At 51.8% G+C, this 20,074-nt stretch overlaps 1 protein-coding gene across 1 annotated transcript in view; it reads right to left on the bottom strand.

Moving 5' to 3' along the window:
* Window positions 1-16,921, bottom strand: part of Stk10 (serine/threonine kinase 10) — a 94,904-nt gene extending 77,983 nt beyond the window's left edge. The window contains exon 1 of the mRNA XM_036197327.1: window positions 16,672-16,921. Within this exon, the coding sequence (XP_036053220.1) occupies window positions 16,672-16,827 (156 nt within the window). The 5' untranslated portion in view covers window positions 16,828-16,921. The remainder of the gene's footprint in view (window positions 1-16,671) is intronic.
* Between the last annotated feature and the right edge of the window lie 3,153 nt (window positions 16,922-20,074).

Here is a 20,074-nt window from a genome sequence, read left to right as displayed (position 1 = left end):
TGAACCCGAGGCTTTATGCATTCTAGGCAAACATCTACCATTGAGCCATATCCCCATCCAGATAGTCCATCTTGTCACTTCCTCAGAGAGTCTGCTGGAGGGTAAAAACAAGACGGAAGCGGAAGCAGGGCCCACCGAGGGCGGAGCCAGAGTGCACCACGCAGCAGTAGAGCCAGCTGTGCCCAGTGGCGCCTACTCTTAGGTTTCTGGGTTATGTGAGACAATAAACTCCCCTGAGGACTCAGGAACTGAGTCTCCCATCTGGGGATGTTCCCACAGAGAGCAGGCATGGACGGAAGTGTTTCAGCATCAACCACACATGTAACAAAGGCCATCACCGCCACCACCCTGACCACGGAGGGACAGTCACAAGATGCCCAGGAGAGATAACTTGAGATCTGGGGACAAATGTAGAGAGTATCACTAAGACCACAGGCACCAAAACTATTCTGCCAAAAGAATCCTCTAAAAAAGGGAAACAGATTGCTGAACACTTATTGAATTAGCAAAAACAAGCAATAATGACCAGACGCTGGTGACTATGTAGTATAGAAGTCCTCATTACAGGCGAGAATGTAAACAGCTTCAGTCTTTCAAAGGCAGTAACTGGCCACAGCTGCTCTGTTCTGTTTTGTTTTGTTTGAGACAGGTTTAAAATACCTTTTAAGCCTATTATCCCTCATTTCTGGGAATTTAGAGCCAAGAAATAATTCAAGAAAGACAACAAAAGAACCATACAGGATCACACTCCGTAGCCCCTAACAACAGAAATTAAGTAGGAGAGGCCTAAATGCTTAATGGTGAGAAAACTATTCAATTGCTCTAATGGGACATTAGCAGCCCTTTAACACGGTAAGCGAACAATCTCGCAGTGAGGAAAACCAGCTAAGCCATCACAGTAACGAAATGGGATAATGAAATTGCCCTCAGGAAGAGTGCATGCCTACAGACAGAGATGAGCCGAGGACAGGCCATGGCAAACAAGTGGTTCTCATCTGATGCCAGCTGGCAATTACGCACCGGAGTCCCAGTGAGGGTCAGGGGGTGGGACAGCGTCTCCTGCACAGGTGAGCACTTGCCCAGACCTGGCCGTACAGGGTCTTACAGGCTGGCAGATGGCTGCCCTAGCGTCTAGGGAGGTATAAATAATAAGGGAAAATGAAGTGAAGCTTGAGTTCCTCGGTGGCATCTGCCATGTGCCAAATGCTTCCTGACCAAGAAGAGGTGACTGCCATACTGAACACAGCAGACATGCAGAACAGCCTCATGTCTGCAGAAAGTTCCAGGCTTTAACTTCCAGCCCTCTGCAGTAGAAAATGTCCTCTCAGAGGCGAGAGCATCTCTTCAGTGTCCCAGGCTCCAGAAAAGGTTGCTTTTCCAGAAAGAGAAAAAGGGATGGGGATGGGACAGACACTCCCACCCCTAGACACAGCTGTTGCTCAGATCTCCTAGCAACCTGGCTAGGCCTCAAGGTGTGAGGAAAGGATTCCAGCTGACCTGTCCATGAAAGTCTATGTGTGAGTAATGGCTAAAATCTGGAACAGGCAAGGCTAAGGTTTCTACTTTCCTGTCTCTGGCTGCTGGATGGTTATGCTGGGCACGTGTCAGATGAGGTGCAGGCCATCTTGGTCTGGGTCATATGCAAGGATGTCGAGAACGGTGCTGAGCGCTGCCAATCGTAGAAGGGCTTTGGTTCAGGGAGTGGGGAGAGGGGTCCAACTCTGGAGGACCAGGTCACAGAAGAACTGGCTACATTCAAGGAAAGGAAGGAGACCGGGGACAGTAGCCCTAGAGGCTAGTGAGCAGCAGAGAGGATCCGGGACAAGGCTGCAAGCCCAGCAGCTAGGAGTTGGCAGGGAAAAAAAAACACCCAAGGGGGTCCGCCATCTAGGAGTGGCAGCCATTGCAGCCTCAGGATAAGGAAGTCCTACAGCAGGTCTTCAGGGGCAGGACACTGAGCACTGGCCTTGGCCCAAGAGGAACAGAGATGTAAATCCCCTCCTTCTATAGAAGAGAAAAGGAAAGCCCAGAGAGAGCAAGAGACCTGCCCCAGGTCACACAGCTCAGCTGTCAGAACTTGAACTCAGGTCCGGCTCTCTGCCCAAGTCTTTACCTTAGTAGGCATCCACCTCCAGGGTCTCCATCCCAATGGCACTGGGCCCTAAGCCCCCTTCACCTTCTCTGGCTCCACTGCCTACAAGCACAGACACTGAGGGTAAAGCCTCAGCAGCTCCCTGAAGCTGACCAGACACAGCCTGAGCTCCCTGGCTAGCACTCCAGTCCCTGAGGCCTTGCAGATGCTTCCACTACAAGCTGTTGATGATCTGGTCATGCACAACTCAGACCTGAGCAGGCTGCAAGTTATGAAAGGCCCAGCCCAGGTCTGATTCCTCTCGGCCTACACCCCACAGAGCCTGGCACAGAACAGCCAGGGAATGGGGTGGGGAGAACAGGGAGGGAGCCTTGAAGATAGGCATGAGGGAGGGTGGATGGATGGGTAGGAAGATGGATGCAAACGAGCTGTGTGGTGGTTTGAATGAGAACAGCCCCTACAGGCTTCACATGCTTGAATGCCTGGTCCCCAGTTGGTGGAACTATTTGGGAAGGATTAGTAGGTGTAGCCCTGTGGGAGGAGGTGTGTCACTGGGGGTGCCCATGACACTCCCAGTTAGCTCCCTCTAGCTCTGCCTTGTGCTTATGGATCAGATGTGAGCTCTCAGCTACACTGCTCCAGCACCATGCCCGCCTGCCTGTGGCCATGTTCCCCACCAAGATGGTCATTGATTCTAACCCCCCTGGAACTGTAAGCCCTCGATAAATTCTTTCTTTTATAAGTCACCTTGGCCAATGTGTCTCCTCACAGCAACAGAAAGGCAGTTAAGAAAGTGGATAGGAGGGCGGCTGGACAGACCCGTGGGTGGGTAGGTGGGAAGGAGGAGGAAGGGGGCCTCTGCTCCCTACAGGGAAGTGAGATAGTCCACTTAAAAAGACCAGGAAGTGATGACAGTCCATGTGCTCCTGGCTCTCCATTCGTCCTGTTCTAGTTTTGGAAGATGGCACCCGTTTGCCTGAGAGGAGCCAAAGCCCCCGGCTACGCCAGGATATACACAGTTAACCAGTCCTGCCAAGTAGAGAACCACTTCCCCATCAGTAAGTGCCCTGCCAGGCTTTAACTTGGTGATGAATGAGCCAGCCAAGTCTCAGAAGTGACACTTGAGGACAGCAAAGATTATGAGGCACAAAAGCGGAGGAGTGACAGCCCCACGGACGGACACTCAACTCTCCCTCAGAGGAGAGGCCTGGTGGGCCAGCCTGGCACAGCCAGGAAATGCTAAGCCTCCAAGTCTTTCTGGCCTGGGACCAAACTCAAACAGGATCAGCCTCAAAGATACCAAGCCGTGGCCTTGGCCGAGGAGCTGGGCAACCCATCCAACTTGGCCAGGCATGTGGGAACCTTTGGATCCCAGCTTTTCAGACATGGCGAGGAGTCCAGCCCCAAGATATCATTGATAATGGCGGGGAAGGTAGCATGGGCCTCCTCCTGGGAGGCCGAGTGCCCACCTCTGCCAGGCTGCCTCCTGCCTGAAGGGAGAATCTGAGGGAGAGTGTGTTGAACTTTATAATTACATCTTGTTTAATCCCTATAACTCAGGGATCTGACTCACCTTATTTTCCCATCCCAGACCTCGAAGAGTTATTATAGTCAGTGCTTGTTTCTAACCAACAGTACTTTCCATGTTATTTTCTATTATTCTAAAAATAACACAAGCACATGAAAAAAGAATCTTAAAAATAGAATGAAACAAAAAAGAAAATCAAAATAACAGCATCTCAGAGACGCTGCTCTACGCATCCCTCATGGCACAGCCATCCCAGGCTGACACACACAGCTGTGTGATGCAGCAACTGGAGTGACCCCGAGTTCCTCACTCTCTCTGCATTTCTACACTGAGGACATGAAGAGCCCCTGCCTGAGAGCATCCACTGAGCTAACCTGAGACTAGTGCTTAGAACAGGCCCAGCCCAATTAGTAAGAAGAGACTCACTGGTAACTCCAATTTCTCTACATCTTATTTAGCGTACAGTAATTGTATGTGTTCATAAGGTTTAGTGAGGTCTCTCAGCACAAGTGCAGTCTGTGGCAACCCTGCAGTCCACGTGTCAGTCATCTTAGCCACTTACCACTGCTGTGTGTCGGCAACACCGAAAAGCCCTCTGCGGAGCCAGGTATGGCAGCACAAGCCTTTAAACCCAGTACCCAGGAGGCAGGAGCAGGTGGATCTCTGTGAGTTCAAAGCCAGCCAGGTCTACATAGAGAGTTCCAGGCCAGCCAAGGATTATAAAGTTAGACCCTGCCAAAAGCAAACAAAACAAAACAAAACTCTGACTTTAAAATGTTAGCAAGTGTGGTGCAAGGCAGCAAGACTGTGGTGAGTTCTGAGGCTAGCCTAGGCTACAAGTGACACTGTCTCAAAATGCTGGGGTTTGTTATTCTAAAATTAATACCCACTCATCAAAGAGAATCTAAAACAATAGAATGGTACTTACTACACGCACACACACATGCATGCACGCACGCAGGAACATCATTCCCCACCTCCACCATAGCTGCACTAGAGCATTTCAAGCTGGTCCTCCTATCCAGCCTCTCTCCGTACACATTAGCCAACCTCTCTCTCCCTGGGGGAGAGTTCCGGGATCCGGGGCACAGGTCGCTAGCATCCTTCCCTCTCATTCTACGAGAGCAAGTCCTCAGTACTCACATGTGCACATCACCAATGATCTCAGCGCACAAAGCACTCCCCAGCAGCATCCCCAACCACTGCTAGCTAGTCTACAGGACAGCTCCAGATTCTGCGGGACTGGGTCAATCCTGGCACCCAGGGCTCTAAGCTCCTCACTAACGGTGGTACTCAGCTATGGTCGCTCCTCAGGTTTCCTGTTGCCTCAGAAGGTAAGTGGGGCCGTGGAGGAGAAACCCTTCAGAAAGAGGCCAAGACTCAGAGCAAAGGTAGGAAGATTCCCGAGGACAAACAGCATGGCCTGTCGGTGCAGGGGGGCCACCATATCAGAAGCACACCAGCCTGGACAACAGCACCCATTTAAAAAGGTCAAGAGTGGTCGGACAGTGGTGGCGCACGCCTTTAATCCCAGCACTTGGGAGGCAGAGCCAGGTGGATCTCTGTGAGTTCGAGGCCAGCCTGGGCTACCAAGTGAGTTCCAGGAAAGGCGCAAAGCTACACAGAGAAACCCTGTCTCAAAAAACCAAAAAAAAAAAAAAAAAAGCCAAGAGTGGGCTTGGGATCCCAGAAAAGGCAATCTAGAGCTTTCTAGAAAGGAAAACAGAAACAAGCAAGACCCAACACTGGTTCCTCCTTCCAGGACAGTCACACTGTCTCTCTGATACCCAGAGTTGCTTTCAGCCCCCCTGGACTCTCCCACCATGGGGCAGCCACAGAGCTGGGGCTTTGGCAAGCCTACAGAAGCCCTGACATCCCCAGACTCTGGTGGCCTCCCGGTTTGGGTTGTTTGCTGTGCTAGGAATGGAAGCTTAAGCCTCGTGCACACCCCAGCTCCAGGGTGGCCTTCTTATCTCCACTGAATCATGTTTATCCTCATACCACAGAGAGCAGTAAACGCACACTGACCCCAGGAACCTTCATGGCATCTAGCCAGAGCAGCCTCAGCACAAGTGAGGACAGGCCATGAGGGACCTTCAGGGAATGTGTCTGCTATTCCCCAGGTATCCACAATCATCTGAAGTCAGGAGAAACCCTTCAGAAAGAGGCCACAACTCAGAGCAAAGTTAGGAAGACTCCCGAGGACAAACAGGGTGGCCTGTCGGTGCAGGGGGGCCACTATGTCAGAAGCACACCAGCCTAGACAACAGCACCCACTTTAAAAGGCCAGGAGTGGGCAACAACAGCTGCCCACCTGGCCTTCTCTGTGTGAGCTGGCAGCAGCTGCCGGCTGGCCGGCTCTACTCCACAGAGGCAAGCCCTGCTCTAATTGATAGCTCACAGCTCAAAAGACAAAGCCAAAGGGCTGAGAAAACAGCTCAGCGGTGAAGCGCACATACTGCTCCTGCAGGACCACAAGTTCAGTTCCCAGGCTCACAACCACCTGGAACTCCAGCCCCAGGGCATTCGATGTCCTCTTCTGGCCTCCTGCAGCACACGCACTCATGTTTACACACACACACACACACACACACACACACACACACACACACACACACACACAAACACATTAAAAAATAATAAAAATACAGGGTCTAGTGAGACTGTTCAGTGATCAAGAGTGTGTGTTGCTCTTGCAGAGGACCCAGGTTCAATTCCCAGCACCCACTTGGTGGCTCACAGTCTCTCGTCACCCCAGTTCCAAGAGATCCAACAGGCATGAAGGTGGTATGTAGTGGATAGCCATCCCAGCACTGGCCTGGAAGTTCCAACCCCCATTGAGGCTTCGGTAATGGTCACACCCACAAGGCAGGGCAGGGAGGAAGCAGAAGACCAAGGATCGAGAGGAGGTCTCTCTCTTGGTTCTGGGACCCTGGACACTGGAGGTAGACCGAGCAGAGTTCTCCAGAGAACACCGCCGGACTGCGCTATACCTTTGCCAGAACCTACAACCTATCCCTTCATTTGTAAGTTAGCCCACAAAATAAACCTCCCTTTTAACTACGTGGAGTGGCCTTAATAGTTTCACCAATAGTGGTACATATACATGCATGCAGGCAAAACATTCATGCACATAAAGTAAATAAGACTAAACATGTTTTTAAATATGAATTTAAATCAACCTTAAACAAATGGAGGGTGAGGTGACTTGTACAGCACAGTAGGGAAAGTCAGGAGCTGAATCCTGAGTTCATTCTGAGTGGCATTTGCTCTTTCATTCATTCTAGCTGTTCTGTGAGCATCGTGTGTGTGTGTGTGTGTGTGTGTGTGTGTGTGTGTGTGTGTAAAGCCTCTCTACAGATGGCTCTGAAATATACTAGTGACATCAGCCACCATGGCCAGTCTGCTGAGCTTCAGCCAGAGAAGTCAACTGCTTCCTGTCCAGTTAACAACCCCCTCTCCAGCCAACCTGCTCTGCCCTAGGGACTTTACACCCACTGGGGAGGGCGAAAGGACATAGGACATGTACACGGGAGCCTGGTGTGGTTCTGAATTCTGAAGGGGAGATCCTGGCTGGGATGAGAAGGGGAAGCCAAGCAGGCCATTCTGAGGAACAGGAGGAGCTGGCTGCCAGAGCGCCCAGGACTGCTGCAATAACAGGAACCCCTTGCAAAGGTCCGCGTGTCGCAAAGCACTGCCTTCCTTCGGCACTCCTTGGAGGCGGGAGAGTCCCCATCTCCTCCACTGTAGGTCTCTGCCGGAGCTAACCCTCTAGTTAGTTACCAGCCCGGAGCTCCATCTCTCGCCCTCCCCCTCATCCTGGCTATGATAAAAAGCTGTTGGTTTCAACCAAAGGATCACTAAGTTGTGGAGGGAGGAAGAAGAAAACAGCAACCAGGGGAAGCGGAAGCGAAAAGGGAAGGGAGAGCAGAAGTGGGAGGCGCCTGTGGAGGGAGGGCAGGAGGCCCTGGGGTGTATCTCCCCATGACAGGTCCTGCCTCCCAGCCACCCCACCCACCCACCAGGGCCCTCAGAGGCCCCAGCCACTTCCTCTGCTGTCCTGCCCACCACCACTTCCTGTGCAGGGGAGGCCCCCATCAACATCCACTCGAAGCAGGCTCTGAAAGAAGGTCATGTTTCTAGACACAGAACCCACAAGGCCATGAGGAGACATCACAGGGAAGCAAACTTCTCTAAGATGACCTTTGGCTTTTCTCCTGTTCTCTGGAGAAAAAAGGTACAGGCCCCTGGCCAGAAAGACCTGGGATTAAGTCCCAGTCCTGCTATGGAAAGGCTGTGTAACACTGAAAAAGTCACTGGACATCTCTGGGCCTCTGCTCCACCATGTATAGAATGAGGAGACTCTCTGGCCTTGTCCCCTTTCTCCTATCCACAGGGGGTCCTTTCTGACATTATAGAGGCCGATTCGAAGGCTGATGACAGAAAGGACATTATTTAAGATGAAAACTGCCATATTTAACTTTCTCAGTGTGTCACTTGAAGCCCTCTTAACTCAGTTCCTGCTATGATCTGAATGTCTACGCCCCCTCAAAAACCCGTATGTGGAAATCCTAACTCCAAGATGACAGCATTAGAAGACGGGGCCTTTGACATGGTGATTAGGTTATAACAGAACAGGCGTTGGTGAACAGGATGAGCCATGGGCACTGGGCAGGTCCTTGCCAAACACCATATCTATGAGAGCCTCGATCTTGGCCTTCCCAGGCTCCAGCTCTGTGATCATACTTGTCTGCATGTATTCAGCTTCGGTATATGGCTATGCAGATCAAGTGACTAGCGGACATAACCTTGTCCTGGCAGCGCCCGGGTATGCCCAGCTCAAATGCTCAAACCCACCAACCAGTGGGAGGAGAGGAGGCGACGTGGGCAGGGTGGACCAGGGGGACACAAGGCCAGGCCAGCTCTACGGTACTCAACACAGAGCACCAGAGATCAGGCGGGCCTGCACACAGGCACACTTGAGTACTGGGACTTCAGGAGAAAACTCAAGGCCTCTCCATGTTTGTCAGATGTTAAAATGACCACTGTACTACACAGTCACTCTTTCTGGTAGCCCTGTGTGGCTCCTGTGGTCTGTGGGACATTTCCGGGACAACAGCCAGGCTCCTCTGCTCCTACAGATGTGACCCTGCAAGAACACAATCTAGAAGCTGTCAGTCAATGGGATGCTTCCAGAGGAGACTCACCACTGGCCTTCTAGGAGCAATTTCCTGGGTTCAAATGTCAAGGTCAAGTGGCACTGAGTTTAGCCTGGGGAAGCCACACAAACCCACTCTCAGGTAACCAAGCTCAAAAGCTGGCAGTGGGCAACCTGGGTCTTCATGTCTACCCACTTACCTGCCCAGCTTCCTTCTCTCTGCCTTCTGATTACCGTCTGGCTGCCCTGCCCACAGGCAGCTTCCTACTACCCATGGCTGTCGATCCTCTGCTCCCTGTACAAGCTCTCTTGATGGGCAGCCTTCAGCCCATAGTGACTGCTGGAGCCTGCTGTCTTCTAAGCACCTACTCAGACCTCCTGCTGCCCTCTGGTGCAGGCTAACTCCCACGACAGCTCTACTCACACATGGGGACACTGAGGCTCTAAGGCAAGCCAGTCACTTCTCTCATCACATGGTTGTATGGTGGGGCGGCCAAGATTTGAATGCTCATCTCTCTGATGCCAAGGTTCAATTCTTTTCTTATATAACACAGGGAGATAACAGGCACAGCAAGCCCTCCACACCTGTGGCTTCCACATCCTACTTTGGGTTAAGAAATTTTTTTGCCAGGTGGCAGTGGTGCACGCCTTTAATCCCAGCACTCAGGAGGCAGAAGCAGGTAGATCTCTGTGAGTTCGAGATCAGCCTGGTCTACAGAGCAAGATCCAGGACAGGCACCAAAACTACACAGAGAAACCCTGTCCAATGCCCTGGACAGTGCAGGTGACTTTACTCCAGCTGAACTATATACAGTTATGACCATCTGATTAGCTGGAGAGCTCTGCCTCCCCTCTCATACCCCGGAACATGTGCCAGTGTTCAGGACAGTCTTGGTGGCCACAACTTAGGTGGGGGTTTACTGGCATCTGGAGGAGAGTGGGTAAGAGCTGGAGATGCCGAGAACATCTATCTACAAGGCATAGGGCAAGCCCACAATTGTGAACTGAAGTTCCCAGGAGAGGGGGTTGGGGGAGTAGGAGGGAGGGAGGGAGGGAGGGAGGGAGGGTCAGGCTATGCCTGTGTTAATGATTCTACAAGGCCAAATGACTAAACTTGAAGATTAGGGAGAATTAAAACATTGCAGATAAAAGACATGTCATGGGCTATTTTGAGTCCCTTTGAGAACTAACCATCCACTGCCCATCCCTGTTCAAACCTAACATCTCTGCAACTACCAATGCCAAGAATGTCCTCAGAAAGCACCTGAAGCCCACAGTGGAGTCTCCCCCCACCCTGGCTTTGTTGTGGCCCTCTTACCCGTGGCCCCACTTACATATGGATTATGACTTACTTTATTCTGTGACTAATAAAAATCTCACCTAGCTACTTCCACACTGGAGCATAGTCGATGGGGAAACCCGGGTCTGTGTTCTGGGCACCAGCACTCCTATTTGGTCCCAGGACTAACTTATCCCCTCTCAGTGAAGACCGAGCCTGGCACCAGTGCCAACAGTGCCCAGGCAAGAAGCCCAGGTACCCCGGCTGAGCTGCAGGGGCCGCAGTCCCACCGCTTTGCTCCCAGTTAAGTGGCAGTGCCATGTCAGGACCTTCTCAGAAGCAGCACCCAGAGTGTCAACAATCATAAACAACCCTGGCACTGCCCCGAGGGGACCAGGGATAAAGCTATTTCTCTCTGTGGATGCCTCCTCTGAACTGTGGACACCTACTCACAGACAGCTGAGGCACAGAAAAAGCCACTGGCTTGGGGAACAATGGGGCCAGGATGGAACACAGACTCTATTGCCCTCCACAGGTGTCCTAAGATACCCCCAGAGGATGGCCCTGGGGGTTTCTCTCTCATCTGGGTAACCTCAAGAGATGGGGATTGCGTGAGCGTTAGTTAGCCATGCTCACACCTACCCCGGCCTACTCTGAGGTTGCTGGAAAACATCCAGTGTGGTGGGAGCTGACCAAGGCCAGCTGCAATGCAGATGGATTAGCAGTAGCCGACCCTTGCCAGGTGCCCTCGAGGGACAGGGTACTATGACGAGTGAGGAATGGCTCACAATAGCTTGGACTTGAGTTTAAAAATAAGAGGCTGAGAGGAAATAAGGTTACTGCCTAGGGGCAGATCTCTTTCCGGAGTAGGAGGAGAAGGGGGCAGTAAGGGAGGAGAAGGAGGAGGAGGAAGGCGAGGAGGAGGATACAGGAGGCTCTGGACAGCCCCAGGGGAGCCAGGCGGAAACCCAGGCTTTCCAACTCTGAGGAGCAGCAGAAGAGGTAGAAGGGAAGGCCTGGCCTGGAGGGTGGAGGCCTCCAGCACTGCCAGCCGGCTCTGCCTAGCCAGGCACAAAGAGCTCCCAAAGCCAGCAGAGCTGAGGGCACCTGAGGTCTGGGCACAGCTGCCAAAGTCCCCACACTCTGGGGATCCACACTCTGGGGCTGGCTGTTGGGGTGGGGGGGGGCGGCAAAGGGCCTTCCATAAATTTATCTCATTGTATTTTCAAAGTCACCCTCAAGCCAGGCATGCCCTCTGGCCCAGTCATTCCTATCTGGGAGTCTGGTCTAAAAATGCATTTAAAACAGAGAAAGAATTCTCCAAACAAGCTGCTCATCGACCTGGCTCAAGTGTCAGGCAAAAAATGGCAAATGACTGTTGATCAGAGCAAATCCAAGGAGTGCAAAATGCATGAGGACACCTCCAAACACACTGTGGGCCAGACAACAGTCCCTCCCCCAAACCATCTCCAAGCTGAGACCTTCCTGCATTCTCCTGCCCACACCAGGTCAGCCTGCACAGATCTGTGCTTCTGAGGACATGTGTCTTACATTACAGAGGATGTAAAAGTGCCCACTATGTACCTGACAGGATAAGAACCGATAAATTTTAATTTGTTAGTAGTTTTAAAAAAAATGAAGCTGAGAGGGTGGTGGTGCACGCCTTTAATCCCAACACAGGAAGAGTCAAAAGGATTTCTGTGAGTTCAAGGCCAGCCTTGTCTACAGAGTGAGTTTCACGACATCCAAGGCTACACAAGAGAAACCTTGTCTTAATGTACCTAAATAAATAAAATGAAGCGGGCGGTGGTGGCGCATGCCTTTAATCCCAGCACTCTGGAGGCAGAGGCAGGCGGATCTCTGTGAGTTGAGGCCAGCCTGGTCTACAGAGTGAGTTCCAAGAAAGGCGCAAAGCTACACAGAGAAACCCTGTCTCAGAAAATTTAAAAAAAAAAAAAAAAAAAGGATAAATAAAATGAAGAAAGACAGCCAGGCACAATGGCCCATGCCTGTATAACCAGCCACATAAGAGACTGAGGAAGATATTGTTTGAGACCTTGAAGGAGTTTGAGGCCAGCCTGAGAAGCAGAGCAAGATCCTCTTAAAAAACTAAAAACAGACACAGAAGTCCAGGCTGGGGATACAGATCAGTGTAGGATGTTTGCCCGTGTGCACAGGGTCTGGACCCAGCACTGAAGACATAAATAAAAACAGTGATCTGTGGGACTCAGGTGACTTCAGTTTTCTTTTGAGTTCTTTTACTCTCTCTCCCACAATCTTGATTTTACAAGTTAACCTTTTTGTTTGGTTGGTTTGGTTTGGTTTTTCCAGACAGGGTTTCTCTATGTAGCCCTGGCTGTCCTGGAACTCTTTCTGTAGACCAAGGTGGCCTCGAACTCACAGAGATCCACCTACCTCTGCCTCCTGAGCACTGAGATTAAAGGCCTGTGCCACAGTACCACCACCTGGCTACAAATTAACTTTTTGGAAGCTCAAAGACAAAGCAATCTCCAGAAAGCCAAGAAGTGACCTCAACCACTAGCCTGACCCTTTCAGGCCTATACTCTGTGGCCCCTCAAAGCACGGGGCCCATGATCAGCCAGCGCTCTGCATGGGACTCTGCTGAGGGCAGATTTCCACTGCAGAGACTAAACACTTCCTCTCCTCCCTACCCCACCTTAGAGAGGATGAGGGTTCGCGATAAGAACTCTGACAACATGCCACCCATAAGCCTTATTTTGAATTCGAGTAATGAACTTGAAATGGTTTTCTTTCAGAAGCAATTTTCTATCACACAGGAACGTGGTGAGAACGGCCTTGATGTTCGACTCAATCAGTCCTCTCCCCTGCCTCCTGAGGCCCATCAGAAACCTGAGGGGAGAGGGACTCCCCGATTTGGAGACTGCAGACGCTTCCACGCTCACGGGTCCATGGGAATCCTTTCCTCACCATGCTGGGGAACAGAGCCTCCCAAGAACTCACAGGCCAGGGAGGCCCCAAGAAGGTCCCTACCGAGGAGGCTGTGCGGAGAAGCTCTGCTCTTTAGGGGGTGGAGGTGAGAACTAGCATCTTTCTCCACCCTTGGCCCATTGCTTTCTGGGTGCCATGCCAACCGGCACCAGCTAGTCCCAGCCATTTAACCAAGATCAAATTTCTCATACTGCCTCAGTGACGCGGCCAAAGAACCAGGAAGTGGATAGAGGTCATGGCCCTTGATGAGAGGGTCTTAGTTTAAAAAAATAAAAAGTCTCTGTAAGTGCTCTGGGAAGGGCCGGGGAAGCAGCAGCCCTGCAGGACAGGCAGGCTGGCGACTGTGAACAGGGACACCAAGGAAAAGGTATTCAAGCAAAGCCTAGCTTTGTGGGTTCTAATCCCTCCACCCCCTAGAATCCAGTAATCACACACACATGAACTTTAGTTAGAATGGCATGTCAGATACTAATGTCAGGGAGGCAGCACAGATGTGTCACTCAATAATAGGGACACGGTCTGACAAATGCATCATCAGGTGATTTAATCACTGCAGGAGGTACAGCATGTACTTACACAATCCTTACATACATACACAGTGGCATGGCTTCCTTCACCTGGGCTCCAAAGTGTGTCTATGTATATAACACATATGCATGGTAAGAGTATAGCCTGTTGTATCTAGGGCCATGTTAAACAAAATAGCACAAAACTAAGGACTCCATCACTAAGGGCTTGCTGCACAAGAAAAAGCCTGAGTTCAGATCCCAACACCCACAAGAAAAAGCCGGGGATGGGAGTTCAAAGCCTATAATCGCAAGGCTGTGGAGGCAGAGGCAGGAAGATCCCCGCTTGCTGGCCAACCAATCTAGCTAAATTAGTGAGCTCCAGATGGATGGTGGCTCTGGAAGAAACCCAGTGTCAGCCTCTATCCTCCACACACATCTGCACACAATGTGCATGGGCACCTGCACATATGTGAGCGCACACACAAAACCTTAAACACAATATGAAATGACACTTAATCAAGAGACAGGGCATGGGCTGGAGAGATGGCTCAGAGGTTAAGAGCACTGACTGCTCTTCCAGAAGTCCTGAGTTCAATTCCCAGCAACCACATGGTGGCTCACAACCATCTGTAATGAGATCTGGTACCCTCTTCTGGCCTGCTGTCATACATGCTGTATACATAATAAATAACTAAATATTTTAAAAAAAAAAAGAGAGAGAGGGCAAATTAGAGACAGATGAGGCTCTGCCAGCCCAGTGGGACACTTCAGGGGAAACTTCAAAAAGCTGGATTATGCTCTGTAATAGAGCGCATCACATAGTAGGCACATGACAGTGACAGTCACTTGACATCCTCATCAAGTATCTGGCGATGTAAGTCACCCTACATGCCACATTTCTATATGCATGAAGCACAGGTTTGCTGTGTCAGCGTCACAACATGTGAGGAATGTGTTGCATGCAAGGTATGGCACTGGGCTAAACAAGAGCCTCAGCACCTTGAGTCTCATGGGACCATCTTTGTCTATGCAGTCCATCACCAACCCTGACAACCTGTTCAGTGTACCAGCTGCCATATGACCCTCTCGGTCTCTCTTTCCCTTCCCCTGCCTTGGAGCCATCTCCCAGCTTTGGGAGCTGGGGCCACTCTTCTAAGGGGTTTATATGCTTTGGAGAACCAGGAGGCAACAAAATGCCCAGTGATCAGAGCTCCCTTAGTTGGAACTAACTGCCTGGGAACAGTGGAGTTTTACCCAGCCAGCAGAAATGACAAGGGAGACTCTTCGTCTCTGGAAAGCAAAGCTCTGCATTTGAGTTTAAATAAAAATGAACCATATAAAGCCAGAACAGGACACTTGGGGATGAAGGGCCATAGAGACAGATGAGGTTCCGCCAGCGTAGCAGGATACTTCACAGGAAACTTTAAAAAAAAAGTTCAAGTATGCTTAAAAGTTACAACAGAGAGTGTTACACGGTAGACACACAAGAAGTGACTGAAAGTCTCTAACAGAGAAAAACAAACATGGAGAACTCAGGGCAGGCACTCAGAAACAGCTGAACGTTAGAGACCATGAGTGGAGTGGGGAGGGGAGCAGACAGTGCTCAGGACACCTCTGCAGGAGCAGACAGCAGAGAGAGCTGAGAATGTCACCAGGAGAATGCATCAGAAGAGAGGACATGAGGACAGAAGAAAGGCTGGCCGGGCCTGGTAACCCTCAAACATGGGCAAACCCCTCAGCCAAGGGGCAGCAAAGCCATTCAGGTGGAATTCGGGATGACCTCTGCCTGACTCTCCCACCGGGGAACTTTGCTCTCCTTGGGGTTCCTCCGCCCTCTGACAGGAAGTGCAGCTCAGAGAGGCGATCTCAGTGGGTCTGACTGGCCTCCCAGCTGCCACTGCTCCAAGCCTCTAGAGCACTCTGAAGGGCTGAGTTGGGCCTCAGTCTTAGTTTATTTCTTTTTGCTTGTTTTGTTTGTTTTTCTTTTCTTGAAACAGGGTTTCTCTGTGTAGCACTGGCTGTCCTGGAATTCACTCTGTAGACCAGGCTGGCCACGAACTCAGATCTGCCCGCCTCTGCTGGGATTAAAGACCCAGCTGAGAGTCTTAGTTTCTAACAAGCTTCCCAATGATGCTAATATACCGCTCCTAGGTAGCACACTTCCGAGATGAGGCTCCAGCAGACCAATTTCAAGTCAAGGAGAACAAGCCCTGACGTGGGGAGCTAGAAAAGCCCTTTCTGGGGTCCAGCACGCTGAAAGGGCAATCCTAGGGTCATTGAGCCCTCTACAGAAGCCCCAAGGACAGTGACTTATGGCTTAGGTGGGCAACTAACAGCAACTGAACTATGAGAATCTCCCAATAAAAGTAGGGGTGCCAGACTGCAGTGGGCAAGCCTACAGTCCAAGCTACTCCAGAGACTGAGGCAAGCTGATCGCAAGGTGGGAGGCCAGCCTGAGAAACATAACAAGACTCCATCATGAGAGGTTGGAGGGGGAGACTCCCCCGCCCTGGAGGAAATGAGAGGGGTGGAGTCAAGATGTACGAGCTAGGTACCTTAAACAACAACCCAGGCACTCAGAACTTGCTCAGAGGACCAAACCCCAGGAGCTGTCCGTCTGCACACGTGTCTAAATGGAATCATCTCTGCCCCACCCACTCCTCCGCACAGCCTCTGCCCTGTCTTCCTCCAGGGGAGAAGTAACTGCTAACAGGGAGCCTCCGGTGACTCAGGCGTCCAGAAGCCAAATCTGTGCCCTGCAGCTGCAGTCACAGGACCCTGTTCTCGCCTTCCGCTGAGTCCTCCAGCCCCAGCCTGTCCTCGCTCACTCCAGGGCCCCTCTGTCCTCCCTGAGTCCCTGTCCTGAGCTCATCTTCAGGAGTGTCCCTAACTCCCATCCCTCCCAGGTACAACCCTGAGCCTTAACGTTCCCACAACATCGGTGTAGCCCCGCTTTAAAAGATGTGCCATTATCACCGTGTTCCCGGGGGTACCTCGGGTAGCCCCCTACGATGCTGAGGTCCTACAAACGTCCCTTTGTGTCCAGTGCGGGACACACAGGAAGTGCTCAGAAGCAGCTGCGCGGGGGGTCAGGGGCTTGCAGGGCCCGGCAGACGCAGCCAACGGGACCCTCACCTTGTAGACTTTGCCGAAGGCGCCATCGCCCAGCTCGCCCACAATCTCCCACACGTCGTTGGGGTCCAGGTCCCGGCGGACGTGCTCATATTCCCGGGACTTTCTCTTCTCGAAGGTGGACAAGCGCAAGATGCGGCGAAAATTGGCGAAAGCCATGCTGGGTCCGGAGCGCGGCGGGAGGACTTGCGGCTTCGCAGAGCCGCCCTCCCCGCAGCGCAGCGCCGACCAAGTGCGCCGGTCGCTGCCGGGAGCTGCCGGAACCGCGGCCCGCCCGCCCCGCCCTCTCCGCCCCGCCCCCTCCTGGACCCGCCCGCAGGACGCCCGGCACCCGCGCGCGCGTCGGTCCCTGCCGGCTCCACCTGCTCCGCGGCGCCCCGAGACCCCTCAATTGGCTGCGGGAGCTCCCGGCTCCGCCCGCGCCGCGGGGCACTCTGGAGACTGTAGTCCGCCGGATGGCCAGCCGGAGGGCCCGTGGCGCCTCCCGGAACCCCAAACCTTCGGGGTTCGGCTATCGCCCTGCGATCGTCTTCGGTGCCAGACTTGTGTATCAACGCGTAGAATGTGCCTATAGCGGCCTGGCTCGCCCTTTTCCCGTGCGGGACGCCTGCGCCTCTCGTCCCGGGTTTCACGCTGGTCCTTGGTGCTGCTCGCCCCAGGGTTCACGCGAGTCCCAGACTGCCTTCACCCCGCTTCCTACGTGGATTTCAAGTGCGGTGCTCCCTCCAAGCGTGCAGAAGGCAGAGCCCTGCGGCCGCGTGCCCCCAAATCCTGGCCTTTCCCCGCCCCCGCCAGCCACAGAGGACCAGGACTCAGAACAAGGAAAACAGTCCCTATAGGACCTATTAGGCTTCGTGGTAGGTTAGCAGATATAGTCCTTATTAAGTAAAACTTTGTAGTTCTTTTACCAATTTTTTTTTTTAAGCCCGATTAGACGTAAAACCGGAGACATGGTACATTTCTTCTCCATCCTGGCTGCGGGACGCTCGTCGCTCCACCCTAGCTGCTTGCTAGTCGCCTTTGCTTGGTATCAGGACGTAGGTTCTAGTGCACAGTGCTGCGGTCTGAGCAGCTGGAGAGCCTGTGATGGTGACCCTCCCCCATGAACAAGTGAGTTTCACACTCGGGCACCCTAACTTCGAGAAAGTTGCTGCTCCCCTTCCTCAGGACTCTGTTCGAAAATATTCCTGGAGCCGCGCGCAAGCGCCAAGTGCAGTTTCTCATTGGGAAAGCCAGCTGGAATGCGATGCCCCGGGGATTCCTGCAAAAGGCGCCCCCGAATAAAGGCTGCCCCAGTTTCGATTGTTCCCGCCACTGAATGAGTGTGGGGGAATTTTATCATTGAAAGGAGGAAATGTCATGTAAACTTGCTCTGGTTGAGTCAGCCTGTGAACGAACCAAAGGGTAGGTCTGTCACTGGGTTCAGTGGGACCCGCTGAAATCTGTGCAGCTGTACGGGGTAGGGAGCGGGTCAGAATGCGCTGACCAGTCGCGAGAGCTCCAGAAGAAAACAGTGAGCATAAAAATAGAAAGGTCCTCTCAAAAATGTCATGCTACGTGAAGGAAGCCAGACTGCAGGAGGTATGACTGCATTTATATGACCGGCCCAGAAAAGGCAAAGCTGTGGAGAGCCGGTTAAGGGTTGGCTTCCAGACGTGGGGACTGGCTGGAAAGAACGATATGGAATCTCACTGGGGTGATGAAAATGCCCGGAAACAGAACTACAATGACAGTTCTACAATTCGGGAAACTCGTCCCAAATCACTAGAGGTCTTTTGTTTTCATAAGGTGTTGGGGGGAGGGAGTATGTAAATTCTATATAAAAAAACGCAGCAAGAAAAGGAGGCTCAAGAGAGCCAAAGGTACTAAAAACTTACATTAAATTGGGTTTCCGTTCTTCTGTCTCTGGCTTCAGGGTCTCAGTGGCCTAGTGATGCATGAAGACAGACAGAGGGTTGTGCCCCTCCCCCACCCCGCTTTCTGGAACAACTTAAACTGGGAATTATCGATTCCTGTAAGTACGATAAATAATGCTTTTGATGTGTATATCCCAATTAACAGTCTGAGTTTGCATAATTTTGCTGTTGTTTGTCTGTCTGTTTCTGGACAGGATTTCTCTGTGTAACAGCCCTGGCTGTCCTGAAATTCACTTTGTAGACCAGGCTGGCCTTGAACTCAGAGTCTGCCTCCAAAGTGCTGGGGTTGAAGGTGTGTGCCACCACTACCCTGGCAAGTTTGCATAGTTTTATTGGAAGCTTTTCAGCTTCTTTGAATTGCCAGTCCACGTTCTTTGCCATTTTTGTTGTTGTTGGGTTTGGGGAGGGGGGTGATTTGTTTTGTTTGAGACAGGGTCTTTCTATGTAGTCCTAGCTGTCCTGTAACTTGCTCTGTGAGCAGGCTGGCCTCGAACTCACAGAGATCCTCCTGTCTCTGCCTCCCGAAAGCTGGGATTAAAGGCCTGCGACACCACCCATGCCCCACTCTTTGCACATTAAAATAAGTCAGATTTCCGATCTGTTTTGATTCTAGGAATTTTGTTTTTTATTTATTTGTATATGCATTCATGGTGTGTGTGTGTGTGTGTGTGTGTGTGTGGGCATGCATGCTTGTGAGAGTATTCAAGAGCATGCACATGGTGCACAGACATACATGCAGGCGAAACACCCATAAACATTTTAAAAACTTTTTTTTAGGCCAAGCATGGTTATTGGTGAAATTATTAAGGCCACTCCACGTAGTTAAAAGGGAGGTTTATTTTGTGGGGTAACTTACAAATGAAGGGGTAGGTTGCAGGGTCTGGCAAAGGTATAGCGCAGTCCGGCGGTGTTCTCTGGAGAACTCTGCTCGGTCTACCTCCAGTGTCCAGGGTCCCCGAACCAAGAGAGAGACCTCCTCTTGATCCTCGGTCTTCAGCTCCCTCCTCTGCCCCGCCTTGTGGGCGTGACCATTACCGAAGCCTCAATGGGGGTTGGAACTTCCAGGCCAAAGCTGGGATGGCTATCCACTACACATGGTCATGCACATTCATAATCCCAGCACTGGGGAAGCAGAGGCAGGTGGATCTCTGAGTTCAAGGCCGGCCTGGTCTACAGAGTGAGTGCCAAGACAGGCTCCAAAGCTACACCTGCCTACAAAGAAACCCTTTGGCCTCAAAAAAACAAAGAAAGAAAGAAAGACAGAAAGAGAGAGGGAGGGAGGGAGAGGGAGGGAGGAAGGGAGGAAGGGAGGAAGGAAGGAAGGAAGGAAGGAAGGAAGGAAGGAAGGCAGGCGTCCCTTAAGGCTCACTGTTGAGTGAGTTTTGTCAGGACGAGGCTGTCACCACAGTCAGGGCGGGGAACATCTCCATTGCCTCCTCAGGGAATTCTGATTCTCACTCCTTTTAAACTTTCCCCCAGTACTGGAAATT

This window comes from Onychomys torridus, chromosome 8 (assembly GCF_903995425.1).
Source record: "Onychomys torridus chromosome 8, mOncTor1.1, whole genome shotgun sequence".
NCBI lineage: Eukaryota > Metazoa > Chordata > Mammalia > Rodentia > Cricetidae > Onychomys > Onychomys torridus.
Note: the sequence above shows the minus strand (reverse complement) of the source record. Positions and strands in the feature narration are given on the sequence as shown.